The sequence below is a fragment of the Canis aureus genome, chromosome 24 (assembly GCF_053574225.1).
Source record: "Canis aureus isolate CA01 chromosome 24, VMU_Caureus_v.1.0, whole genome shotgun sequence".
In the NCBI taxonomy this organism is placed as follows: Eukaryota; Metazoa; Chordata; class Mammalia; order Carnivora; family Canidae; genus Canis; species Canis aureus.
Window position 1 is genome coordinate 14263616 of NC_135634.1, and position 13242 is coordinate 14276857.

Here is a 13242-nt window from a genome sequence, read left to right on the forward strand (position 1 = left end):
AGTAGTTAAAGCAATTGCTAGTCCCTATCTTTTTGACAAGTACTTTCTAGCTCACATGTTCAGCTGTAGAACTACTCACTGGAACCCTCCTTGGATTGTGTAATACTTAGGGTCGCGAGATATGATAAATACCTGAGAAGGTGCTGAGTTGCTGGTAGTTTGTTTGGGTCTCTTGAAAAGTGGTTATAGGCTATGGAGAGCCATCCAGGGTGATGGTCAGGGAATGACAAGATGAGGAAGAAGGAAAAAAAACAACAACCAATTTTGACCAGTTTACTTTGGCAGTGTGTGGGGTAAGGTGGAGAGGGTAGATCTTCAAGCCTATCTGGCCTGCTAAATCAGGAATAAAATCCATGAGTTTAGGTTCTACCATCAGAAAAAAAACAAGAACAAAACGAAAAAAATCCAAAGGACTTTGAGACAGAACTATACATAAAAATAACTATACATAAAGTTACAAGCCAGCAGGTTAATATCTCTATGCAGCAGGGTGAGGACAGGAAGGTCTACCTGATAGAGACAAATGTATTGTGCCAATACATTTCCCTGGAGGAAAAGGAGAGTCACTGGGAAATAGTAGAAGAAGGTGGACATTTGTATTAGAATCTCAGTTTGAGAAAGTAGGTAGAAAGTAGGTAGAAAGTAGTTTAAGAAACGGAGACTAGCAAGAAACACATTGACCTTTTCACTAATGGTCAGCTGAGGACTTTGAGAATTCTTGTAACTTTGATTTTGAGTGTGTGTGTGAGCACCATGTACTGAGGAACATAGAAGTTAATAATACATTTCATATTGTTTTAGTAATAGAAAAAGGATGTCTGTAATTGTGCGAACTCCTACAGGAAATCTCCGGCTCTACTGTAAAGGGGCTGTAAGTATAGGGATTCATTATTCATCTTAACTCCTTCCCACTGTTTCAACAACTTGTAGGAAGCCTTTTATGACTTCAGAATATTTTAAAATGTTGTTACTTTGTGTCTGCTGTTGCCACTGGTTGTTGACAGCATCATCCAAGAGTGAAATAGAGTAGCCTCAAAGCTTCCCTAAGAGTCAAGTGCATTGAAATTTATGGTGGTTCACACCAGAGTTTTTTTTTTTTTAAGATTTTATTTATTTATTCATGAGAGACAGAGAGAGGAAGAGACACAGGCAGAGGGGAGAAACAGGCTCTATGCAGGGAGCCCATCGTGGGACTGGATCCCGGGTCTCCAGAATCAGGCCCTGGGCTGATTGCGGTGCTAAACCGCTGAGCCACCCAGGCTGCCCCCACACCAGAGTGTTTATTAAGCTTTAATGTTAGTGAAATATTTGTTATTAAGTTGCTTTGTGGAAAACAAATGATTAACTTGTTGATGCTAAGGGTTTAAAACAGGAATTTTGATCCCAGTTTCAAGCCCAAAGTGCTTAGATTTGGTGAATCTCAGGAAATGGCTTTACCTGTATAAATCCTTTTTTCTTTTTTTTAAGACTTGTGTATATGTTCACGGACATAAGTACTTAAAAGAAAAACAGCTTTATTCAGGTAAAAGGGACATAAAATAGACTGCACATATTTGAAATGTACAGTTTGGTAAGTTTTGACACCAATCTGCTTTTTGTCACTATACATTTATTTGCATTTACTAAATTTTATATAAAGTCATATAGGTTGTATGGCTTTTTCTCTGGCTTCTTCTACTCATAATTACTTTAAAATTCATAAACATTGTAGTTCATTTCTTCATTTTGCTGAGTGGTATTCCATTGTGTGGATATAGCAGTTTGTTCATCCATCACCTGTTAATGGACTTTTTGTTTGCAGTTTTGTCTACTACAAACAATGTTCCTATAAACATTTGTGTACAGTCCTTGTATGAACATATAGTTTCCTTTCTCTTTGGTAAATATCTAGCAGTAAAATGGCTAGGTCAATGGAAGGTGTATTTTAACTTTTAAGAAACCACCAAACTGTGGTCACATTCCTACCAGCAGTTGTCACCAACACTTGACATGGTTATTCTCTTTAATTTTAGCCATTATAATAGGTGTGTATATCATTGTGAATTTAATTTACATTTCCATGCCATGACTGATGACAGTGAGCATCTTTTCATGTGCTTGTTTTCTATCTGTGCTGGGGTTCCCAAGACTACCCATATCTTTTTAGTGAATCTCTAAAAGGATGCATGATTATATGCATGGCTAAGATGTATTACAGTAATGTAGCAAGGATACACAATCAGATTATAAGGGAAAAGTCACAAGCAGAGTCTGGAGGAATCCATGTGCAGGCTTCACATGGGAAGTTCATATCTGTTCAGAGAATTGAATACAAGCCAAATTCCTTAGACACCAGCCAAGAGCCAACCTTATAAGTAGGTCTTTCTAAGGATAGCCTTCTCTGACCTATGATGATAACTCTTTTCTGCACATTACCCAATTATTTTCTTTGGTGAAACGTCTGTTTAAATATTTGGCCCTATTTTTATAACTGTTTGTTTTTCTTTTTATTGAGTTTTGAGAATTCTTTTTTAACTTTTGGATATAGGTCCCTTATCAAATACATGATCTGCAAATATCTGTGGCTTATCTTTTCATTCTCTTAACAGCATCTTTGAAGAACAGACATTTATAATTTTGATGAAGTCCAATTCAACAGTTTGTTCCTTTATGGGTCATGCTTTTAGCAACCCATCTAACAAATCTTTGTCTAATTAAAGGTCACAAAGATTTCTGCTTGTTTTCTCCTCCTTTTATAGTTTTAGGGTTTATGTTTACCTCTGGAAACCAACTTGAGTGATTTGTGGATATAGTATGAGATATAAGTTCATGTTTTACAGATGAATATTTAATTTTCCAGCACCATTTTTTTATTTTTAAAAGATTTTATTTACTTATTCATGAGAAACAGAGAGAGAGAGGCAGAGACACAGGCAGAGGGAGAAGCAGACTGCATTTAGGGAGCCTGACATGGGACTCGATCCCAAGTCTTCAGGATCACGCCCCGGGCCGAAGGCAGCACTAAACCGCTGAGCCACCCAGGCTGCCCTCCAACACCATTTATTAAACTGTTTATTCTTTCTTCACTTCTAGCCCTGTAAAATTAATGGGGAGTACTCTTTCCATTTCAGTTTTCTGGAAAAGTGTGTGTGGAATTGATAATATTTGTTCTTAAAATCTTTGCTAAAATTTACCAGAAAGCCACCTGAACCTGAGGGCAGGCTAGCTAGACAGTTATTGGTTTTATTTATTCATTTTTTCAGTTATTTGGTTTTATTGATCTTCCTGAAGAAATTGCTTTCAGATTTGATTTTTCTTAATGTTTCCCTGTTTTCTGTTTCATCTGTTTCTACTCTCTATTATTTCCATTCTTTGCTTACTTGTGGTTTGATTTCCTCCTCTTTCTCTAGCTTCATAAGGCAAAACTTGATTTATTTTTTATTTTTATTTTTTTTTATTTATTTTTAATACCAATGTTTAGTGCTATAAATATCCTCCAAATTATTGCTTTAGTAGCATGCCACAAATTTTGATTTGTGCTGCATTTTCATCTTCAGTCAGTTCAAAATATTCTAATATTCTAAGTTTTCTTTTGATTTCTTCTTTGACTCATGAGTTATTTTGAAGTGGGTCAGTTTTGAAATATTTAGGAATTTTCCAGAAATATTCCTTTAATTGACTTATGACATAATTCCATTTTATTACAGAACATACTTTATATGACTTGACTCCTTTTAATTTTGTTGGAACTTGTTTTATGGCTCAGACTGACCTATCTAATGGGAAATGTTTTGTATGCACTTAAAAAACCTGAGTATTCTGCTGTTTTGGGGTAAAGTAGTTTATTAACTATCAGTTAAGTCAAGTTTATTGATAGTGTTATTCAAATCTTCCATATCCTTAATGATTTTTTGTCTACTTGTTCTATCAATTATTGAAAGGGGGATATTGAAACCCCCAACTGTCATTGTTGATTTGTGTTTTTCATCTTGAAGTTCTGTTAGTTTTTACTTCATTGCATTTGCTTCTATTTTATCTTCATTTTAAAACGATGTTATTAGATGCATAAACATTCAGAATTGCTAATTCCTCTTGATAAATCAACCCTTTTGTCATTGCAAAATGATTTTCCTTATCCCTGGCAATTTTCTTTACTCTGAAATCTCTATTGTCATTATAATATAGCCATTCCACGTTTCTTTTGATTAGTGTTGGTAGGGAGTATCTTTTTCTTTCTTTTTAATCCATTTGTGTCTGTATATTTAAAGTGTGATTTCTAGAGGGCATGTAGTTGGTTCATGCACTTCATACTTATCCTGGAAATCTCTCCCTTTTAACTACATGTTTAGACCATTTACCTGTGTGCTTATGGATATAGCTAGTTTAAATACATCATCTTGCCATTTATTTTCTATGTGTCCCAGTTCTTTTTTTCTTTATTCCAATAATTACTTGAGTATTTTTAATTCCAATTTATTTCCTTTATAAAAAAAATTTAGTGGTTGTTTTAGGTCTTATAATAGACATTTTCAATTTATTACATTCTATTTTCAAGTGATAATATATTATTTCATGTGTAATATAAGAATTATAATTCTGAACTTCAATCTCTCTCTTCCCCATCTTTGCATTCTCGTCAGACATTTTAATTTTACAAATGTTATCAACTTCACACTGTTCAAGCAATTATATATATTTTAATATTTAATATTAAATTTATATTAAATAAAATATAAATATATATGTTTATATAAGTATATAAAATAAAAATAATTTATTTTAAATAAAATATATAAGAAAAATATTATATATATATATATATACACACATATAGAGAGAGCCACATTCATTCACACACTACACAGACTACTCATTATCATTTTTCAGGGCTCTTCAGACTCATATTTCCATTAACTATAATCTGTCTGATAGATTCCCTTTACCATATCATATAGCATGGATCTGTTGGTGATATGTTCATGTCTGAAAAGATTTTTATTTCATCTTTATTTTCTCTCACCTTCATTTTGAAATAAATTTTTGCTCAATATAGGATGCTAGGTTGACAATTTTTTCTTTCAGTTCTCTAGAGATTGTGCTTTACTGGCTTATTTTGATTGTCTCAGTGAGAAATCTGTTATCTCTGTTGCTCTGTATGTAATGTATCATTTTTGGAATTAAGCCTTCTGTGGGGCTGCTTGTGTTCCTTCACATGTGTTAGATATAAATATAAAATTATAACACAGTATTTAGAAGTTAGATTTTCAGGCTTAGGTAAGATGTTGGTCATGATAATTTTTTTTTTTTTTGATAGGATACAGTGATTTATGAGAGACTTTCAGAAGATTCTCTCTTTATGAAGGAGACATTAACCCATCTGGAACATTTTGCCAAAGGAGGTAAATGACAATAGTTCAGAATCTTGTTTCCTTTTCAAATGCTGTTCTTAAATATTGAAATTAAACCTGAACGCATGCCACTGATGCATGGCCCATATGTGGGAACCCATTTCTATATGTGACTTTGTAATGCCTTCTGTCTGCTTAAAAATAAATAGTTCGGGGATCCCTGGGTGGCGCAGTGGTTTGGCGCCTGCCTTTGGCCCAGAGCGCGGTCCTGGAGACCCGGGATCGAATCCCACGTCGAGCTCCTGGTGCATGGAGCCTGCTTCTCCCTCTGCCTGTGTCTCTGCCTCTCTCTCTCTCTCTCTCTCTCTCTCTCTCTGTGACTATCATAAATAAATAAAAATTAAAAAAAATAGTTCTTCAAACAAACCCTGTTGAGATATTATTTTTCCTTTCTTCCTCTCTCCACCAGTGTTTTATGTTTATGAGCAAACACTGAAAAATACATTTTTACTGTGCAGTTCTTCCTTTACTCCAAAAGCAGTGTATTCAAAGACCTCTGTCATCTCTATTTGTTGTACTAGGAACTTGGCCCATAATGGAAATGACCTGTTATATATTTCGAAGTTAATTACTTTGTTTATATAACTCAGAAACCTGACAGTTGATGTTTTCCTGCCATTCTCTTATTATCCTCCTGATTTTGACTTGTCATCTATCTCTCAAGAAATAAAATTCCATGAGTGAGTTTTGAATAAGAACAATACTCACTAAAAGGTTTACAGAACTTTTGAAGAAGTGAGGTGTAATAGTAAAGTAAAAGTAAAAAAGCTAATGTAAAAGTAAAGCTAATAATACCTGGAAGCTGTATCTCACTTTGTCCTTCTATTTATAAACTACTGCTTCCTATAGTTATGTGTGTCTTGCCTGAAAGTGTCGATATTTTGCAAGGTTACACTTTGGGCCTTTTGCTGCCATCTTAAAATATGTGAGATATAGGCAGGTTAAAACAGGTAGAAGCATATAGGAACTGTATTATAATGGAGCTCAAAACAGGATAACAACTTCTATAGCTTATCTGTGGAGAGTTAATTTCTAGGGGATCCTCAACTATCTGAATGTTTTGTAGGAGTCAGCCTAAAATATTAAAGTACCATATGATTTCTAAAATCGTTTCTTTGCAAAATGAGATCCAGATTAATTTTCTGTTATTTTAACAATTATTTGGCTTCCTTTGAAATTGGAAAACTAGAGCCACATTCATTCTTTCCTTCCTTCAACAAATAGTTACTAATTATTTATTGAATTCTGTGCACTGTTCTAAGCTTCCAGTACAGAAGTGAACAAAACATAGCTCATCCCCTGAAGGAATTAGCCAATAGATAATGTCAGGGGGTGGTAAGTGCTATGGAAAAAAATTACACAGGGTCCGTGGAACAGAGTGTGGGGTGCTATCTCTATAGGGTGAGTTAGGTAGAGACTGAAGGAAGGGAAAGAGAACCACATGGCTCTCTTGGGGAGGGTATTCCAGGTCAAGGGTGGAACAAGTTCAAGTGTCCAGAAGTGAGAGGATCAGCAGGGATAGGACCATAGGCAATGAGGAGAGGAGGAAATAAGATCAGCAAGGTAGCCAGGGACAGATCAGGTAAGGCCATGTGAAGGAGTTCCCATGACCTCTAAAATACTTTTGGATTTTGTTTTCGATTTCTGTACTCCTCCCCGATCTCCCTGATTGTTGGTGGCTTGATCTGTTTATAATTTCATTCTCTCTTACAGGGCTGAGAACTCTCTGTGTTGCCTATACAGATTTAACTGAGGAAGAATATCAGCAGTGGTTGACAGAGTATAAAAAAGCTAGTTCAGTTATACAAGACAGGATGCAAAGTTTGGAAGAATGTTATGATAAAATTGAAAAGGTAACATACCTGATATGTACTCTACTTGCCCAGTGAAATATGTGAAAATATAGACTTACTAGTGTTTTCATATCCTGATGAAATTATAAAAACTCAGTTAAATATTTTTTTCCTTCAGAAGTATAAATTTGGGGCATCTGAGTGGCTCATTGGTTAAGTGGCTGCCTATGGCTCAGGTCATGACCTGAGATCCAGCCCCACATTGAGCTCCTTGCTCAACGGGGAACCTGCTTCTCCCTCTCCCTCTGCTGCTCCCCCTGCCTGTGCTGCTCTCTCTGTAAAAGAAATAAATAATCTTGACAAAAGAAAATCTTTAAAAAAGAATAAATCTGTCTTATACTGAAAATTTATAAAATACATCTTTTAAAATATTCGAAGTATTTCTTTCATTTCTGAATTATATCCTAATCCCTTCAATTTTGTTACACCTTTTTATAATTTTTCCCATCTAAAAGAAATACATGTTTATCACAGAAAATTAAGCTAAATAGTATAATAATCATCTTTAATGTTGGGCTAATGACTAAGTTCTGGTGTATAATCCTCCAATGTCTTTCTTCACATATGTAGTATTCCACTGTAGGTTTTTAATACACATACATGAATTTTTCCCATAGAAGTTAAATGTAAAGATCTCCCCCATCCAAAATCTCTGTCAAATTTTCCCCAAAAAATGTAGTTCAGGGACGCCTTGGTGGCTCAGTGGTTGTCTGCCTTTGGCTCAGGATGTGATCCTGAGGTCCTGGGATCAAGTCTCCTTCTGCCTATGTCTCTGCCTCTCTCTCTGTTTCTCTCATGAATAAATAAATAAAATCTTTTAAAAATATTGCTCAAATCATGAGATTTTTCACGTAATAAACTGGAAATATTTTTCCATAGCACTGATTATTCTTCTGTTATTTTCTTAGATTAATCCATGGTATTCTATTACATGGAAGAGTACACTTCTATTGTGCTATTCTTTGGTGGTTACTGTTCAGAGGGATCTCATGCACCTTGGACTCCTGAGTGTCACCAGAGGGTCATTGTGAATTTGCTTGTTGGGGCCTCAGGCTCTGTAGCTCCTGAACCAATTGCTATCTTAGTTTCTTGGCTTGAGTTCTTTTGTCATTGGGTTCCATGAACTCCGCATTTCGTTCCTGCAGGAGCCAGAACAGATTTAGACTGGAGGATTTTTTTTTTTTACATCATTGGGTCCATCTTCTTTTCAAAGTCATGTATTGAAAAATTAGGAACCTAACCTTGCTTCACACCAAGTGCATGAATGTGCTGCAGCAGCCCTCGTGGATAATTATTCAGCATCTGTTGACACAGCACATGAAGAGACTAACCGATTTATGTAACCCTCCTATTCCTTATGTTCCCACCAGGTTGTCTATTGCTCTCCCATACTAGGAAGAAATCTGGGCAATTGAAAATTGACCTCTAGGAGCGCCTGGGTGGCTCAGTGGGTTAAGATTCTGACTCTTGGTTTCAGCTCAGGTAATGATCTCAGGGTCCTGAGATCGAGCTCCACATAAGGCTCCATGCTCAGTGGCAAGCCTGATTGTACCCTTCCCCCTGGTCTCCCCTGCCCCCAACCCTATGCCACATGCACTCTGTCTCTCATAAATAAAATCTTTAAAAAAAAATGGAAAATTGGCTTCTTGAACTTGAAAGATTGTACAATTCTTTTTCAATTAAACTGATATATTTTATATTTTAATTTTAAGTTTTAACCTGGAAGTCATGGTAACAAAGTCAAAGAGTAAGGAAGTCAGAGGAAAAGAAAAAGAATAAGTAAGTTTGCCTTGGCCAGGTATGTGAGATGGGTGGTGAGTGTCATGGCCTTATGTTGACTGGTTCATTCATCAGTTGAATGCTAGTCTCCAGTGTACACAGTGCACACTACACAGTGAATGGCACGTAGTCAGTATTCAACGAATATTAGTTGAATAAACGAATGAAATATTGGGAGTTGAATATTTTAAGTTTCTCTGCTTTCCCAGTAAGGTAGATAACTATGTATAATTGGTAGGGCTTGGTGTTAACTGCTTTTATTCTTTTCTTTAAACTTCAAAGGGCAGTAATAAATGGCCCAGTTTTTCCTTTCTGATCTTGGTGGTTTTTGACCTAGGTGAGTGTCATATTACATTTTAAAGATTGTCTGTATACTCAGAGCTAGCAATGAGTAGCATGCAGTGCTTGGAAGGTCTGAATGGAGATCTAATCAGTTTTAGAGACTTTAACAAAACAATGTCATACTCTTTAAGAAAACACTGAATTTTCTCTCCACGACTGAGGCTAAAAAGTACAAGAGTCAGAATACTCAATGTCTGTGTTTAGTATGACTGGGATATCTCTTTAGCCTGAGTCACTTATACAAATGACAGGCTCTGAGATGCTAAAATCACAGTGAAAATTGTCAAATGTATTCATTTGTGTTTTACTATCATCCCTTCCCTTTTGCACACAGGATGTTTTCCAGTTCACCCAGGAGCAATGAGCTCCTGGGGATTGAGTAACATGGACCAAACTTCTGGGGGACTGGGGACTAGACCTTGTTCTTCATTACATCTCTGTCCAGAGAGACCTGTCTTGGGAACTAGGTCGCCCACTGAAGGGTACTTCATGAAAAATGGACACATTAGGAGAGCAAATGACTCATGAGAGGATTGTCAAGTGTACATAGATTTTGATCAGAGAAAATTGGATTTTTTAAAAAAGATAGATCTTTCAAGATGTAATGGCCTAAAAGAATTTTTATTCTTGATCTATCTTTCTTTCTTTCTTTCTTTCTTTCTTTCTTTCTTTCTTTCTTTCTTTCTTCTCTTTCTTTCTAATTTCTTTCGAAATCTATGTCATCAGTTCTAGTACTCTGGGCTTGCAACAACTGTATGCCATCTAGAAAAACTTGTCCTTCAATTGTCATTTTTCTTATTTTTTATTAGCCACCAGAGCATCTAATCTTCTGCCTTATGACTTGTGTTAATTTCCACAGTTCTGATCTTGCGTTAGTTACAGTTATATGGCTATTCTCTGCAGATTTTTAGGTAAGTGTTGGAATCTGGCACCAAAGACTTATCAGGGTGAAATTGATGAAAATTGATGAAATTGATTCTTATGGTTAATTCCATGTACATTATTATGATCCTCATTGTTTTCAGTTATAGGGAGTTATTTTCTGATCTTCCTAGCTCTTGAGACTAGTTGCACTTCTTTGCCTCCTGAGTATTTTTCCTTTGGACACTTATAAGATTTAAATTTCTTGACGCTTTCGTCCTCTTCAGCTCAAGATGGTGCCCTCCTGAGCTATAGGCAGCCTCAGCTGCACCACTGCCTCCCGGATGTTCCGCTGCCCAGGTTATGTATGCTGCAACTTTACAGGGTCCTCTGCTCTGTGATCTAGAACCCATATTAACTATGGAGTCAATAACCCATATTAACTTTGTGGTGGTTGTTCGAATTAACTCGCCCAATTCAAAGGTAAATACACTGAATAAAGAACTAAACAGAATTCGTGGAAGTAATGAATGAAATCTGGGCTAGTGATAAAATCAGAAGTGCTGTCCTTATCTCTATGAAGCCAGGCTGCTTTATTGCAGGTGCTGACATCAACATGTTAGCTTCTTGTAAGACCCATGAAGAGATAACACAAATATCACAGGAAGGACAGAGAATGTTTGAGAAACCTGAGAAGTCCACAAAGCCTATTGTGGCTGCCATCAGTGGAGCCTGTTTAGGAGGAGGACTTGAGCTTGCCATTTCCTGCCAATATAGAATAGCAACCAAAGATAGAAAAACAGTATTAGGTGCCCCTGAAGTCTTGCTGGAGATCTTAGCAGGAGCATGAGGCACACAAAGGCTGCCCAAAATGGTGGGTCTGCCTTCTGCTTTTGACATGATGTTGACTGCAGACAGAGCAAAGAAAATGGATCTGGTTGACCAATTAGTGGAACTCCTGAGACCAGGATTAAAACCTCCAGAGGGATGGACAATTGAATACTCAGAAGAAGTTGCAGTTAATTTTGCCAAAGGACTATCTGATAAGAAAATCTCTATAAAAAGAAACAAGGGATTAGTAAAAAAATTGACATCATATGCCCTGAGTATTCCATTTGTCAGACAATAGGTTTACAAAAAGGTGGAAGAAAAAGTATGAAAACAGACCAAAGGCCTTTATCCTGCACCTCTGAAAATAATCGATGTGGTGAAGATTGGAATTGAGCAAGGGAACGATGCTGGCTATCTCTCTGAATCTCAGAAATTTGGAGAGCTTGCAATGACCAAAGAATCAAAGGTGTTGATGGGACTATCACGGTCAGGTCCTGTGTAAGAAGAATAAATTTGGAGCTCTGCAGAAAGAAGTAAAGGACCTAGCCATTCTTAAATTTTTTTTTTTTTTAATTTTTATTTATTTATGATAGTCACAGAGAGAGAGAGAGAGAGGCAGAGACACAGGCAGAGGGAGAAGCAGGCTCCATGCACCGGGATCCTGATGTGGGATTCGATCCTGGGTCTCCAGGATCGCGCCCTGGGCCAAAGGCAGGCGCCAAACCGCTGCGCCACCCAGGGATCCCGGACCTAGCCATTCTTGATGCAGGGCTGATGGGAGCTGGTGTTGCCCAGGTCTCCGTGGATAAGGGCCTGAAGACCATACTTAAAGATGCTATGCCAACTGGGCTGGGCTGAAGACAGCAGCAGGTGTTCAAAGGATTGAATGATACAGTGAAGAAGAAAGCTCTAACATCATTTGAAAGGGACTCCATTTTTAGCAACTTGACTAGGCAGCTTGATTACCAGGGTTTTGAAAAGGCTGACATGGTGATTGAAGCTGTTTTTGAGGACCTGAGTCTTAAGCATAGAGTGTTAAAAGAAGTAGAGGTGGTGATTCCAGATCACTGTCTTTGCCAGTAACACATCTACTCTCCCAATCAATGAAATTACTGCTGCCAGCAAAAGATCTGAGAAGGTGATTGGCATGCACTACTTCTCTCCTGTGGACAAGATGCTGCTGCTGGAGATTATTACAACAGATAAAACGTCTAAGAACACCACTGCTTCAGTGGTAGCTGTTGGGCTCAAGCAGGGGAAGGTCATCACTGTGGTGAAAGATGGACCTGGCTTTTACACCACCAGGTGCCTTGCACCCATGATGTCTGAAGTCCTCAGAATCCTCCAGGAAGGAGTTGAGCCTAAGAAGCTGGATTCCCTTACCACAAGCTTTGGCTTTCCTGTGGGTGCTGCCACACTGGTCAATGAAGTTGGTGTGGATGTAGCAAAATATGTATCAGAAGATCTGGGCAAAGCCTTTGGGGAACGGTTTGAAGGTGGAAACATAGAACTGCTGAAGGAGATGGTGTCCAGGGATTTCCTGCGTCACAAATCTGGGAAGGGCTTTTACATCTACCAGGAGGGTGTGAAGACTAAGAATGTGAATTCTGACATGGATGGTATTTTGGCAAGTCTGAAGGTGCGCCCTAAGTATGGCGTCTCCTTGGATGAAGACATCCAGTACCACCTGGTGACAAGATTTGTGAATGAGGCCATCATGTGCCTGTAGGAAGGGATCTTGGCCACACCCACAGAGGGAGACATCAGAGCAGTGTTTGGACTTGGCTTTCCCCCATGTCTTAGAGGGTGGGCCCTTCTGCTTTGTGGATCTGTATGGTGCTCAGAAGATAGTGGACCGGCTCAGGAAGTATAAGGCTGCCTATGGAAAACAGTTCACCCCATGCCAGCTGCTCATTGACCACGCGAACAGTGCTAACAAGAAGTTCTACTAGTGAGCAGGCCCTCACCTTGCTCACTAGACTAACACACTAACCCAGCTGCCTGTGGTGCTGGTTCTCCAGCAGAGTGGCATTTAGATTTGTCAGAGTAACCAGAAGGAAAACAAACTCTGGCATTGGGTGTGCACCCTGATTAAAGTGCCTTCAGCTATGACAGTTGCTCCCTTCTGCTGAAGTCTGGCTGTGAATTAGTTTGCACTTCAATAGAAGGAAGAACCACTGTGCTCATGA

General features: G+C 37.8%; 1 protein-coding gene and 1 pseudogene across 6 annotated transcripts in view; both read left to right on the plus strand.

The window, feature by feature from the left end:
• Positions 1–13242, plus strand: part of LOC144295812 (phospholipid-transporting ATPase IB-like) — a 177972-nt gene that overhangs the window by 57968 nt on the left and 106762 nt on the right. For all 6 annotated transcript variants that reach the window (XM_077868330.1, XM_077868334.1, XM_077868331.1 and 3 more), the window contains 3 exons: positions 802–871; positions 5294–5378; positions 7101–7240. In XM_077868330.1, the coding sequence (XP_077724456.1) occupies positions 802–871; positions 5294–5378; positions 7101–7240 (295 nt within the window). The remainder of the gene's footprint in view (positions 1–801; positions 872–5293; positions 5379–7100; positions 7241–13242) is intronic.
• LOC144295811 (trifunctional enzyme subunit alpha, mitochondrial-like) lies at positions 10516–13020 on the plus strand (annotated as a pseudogene).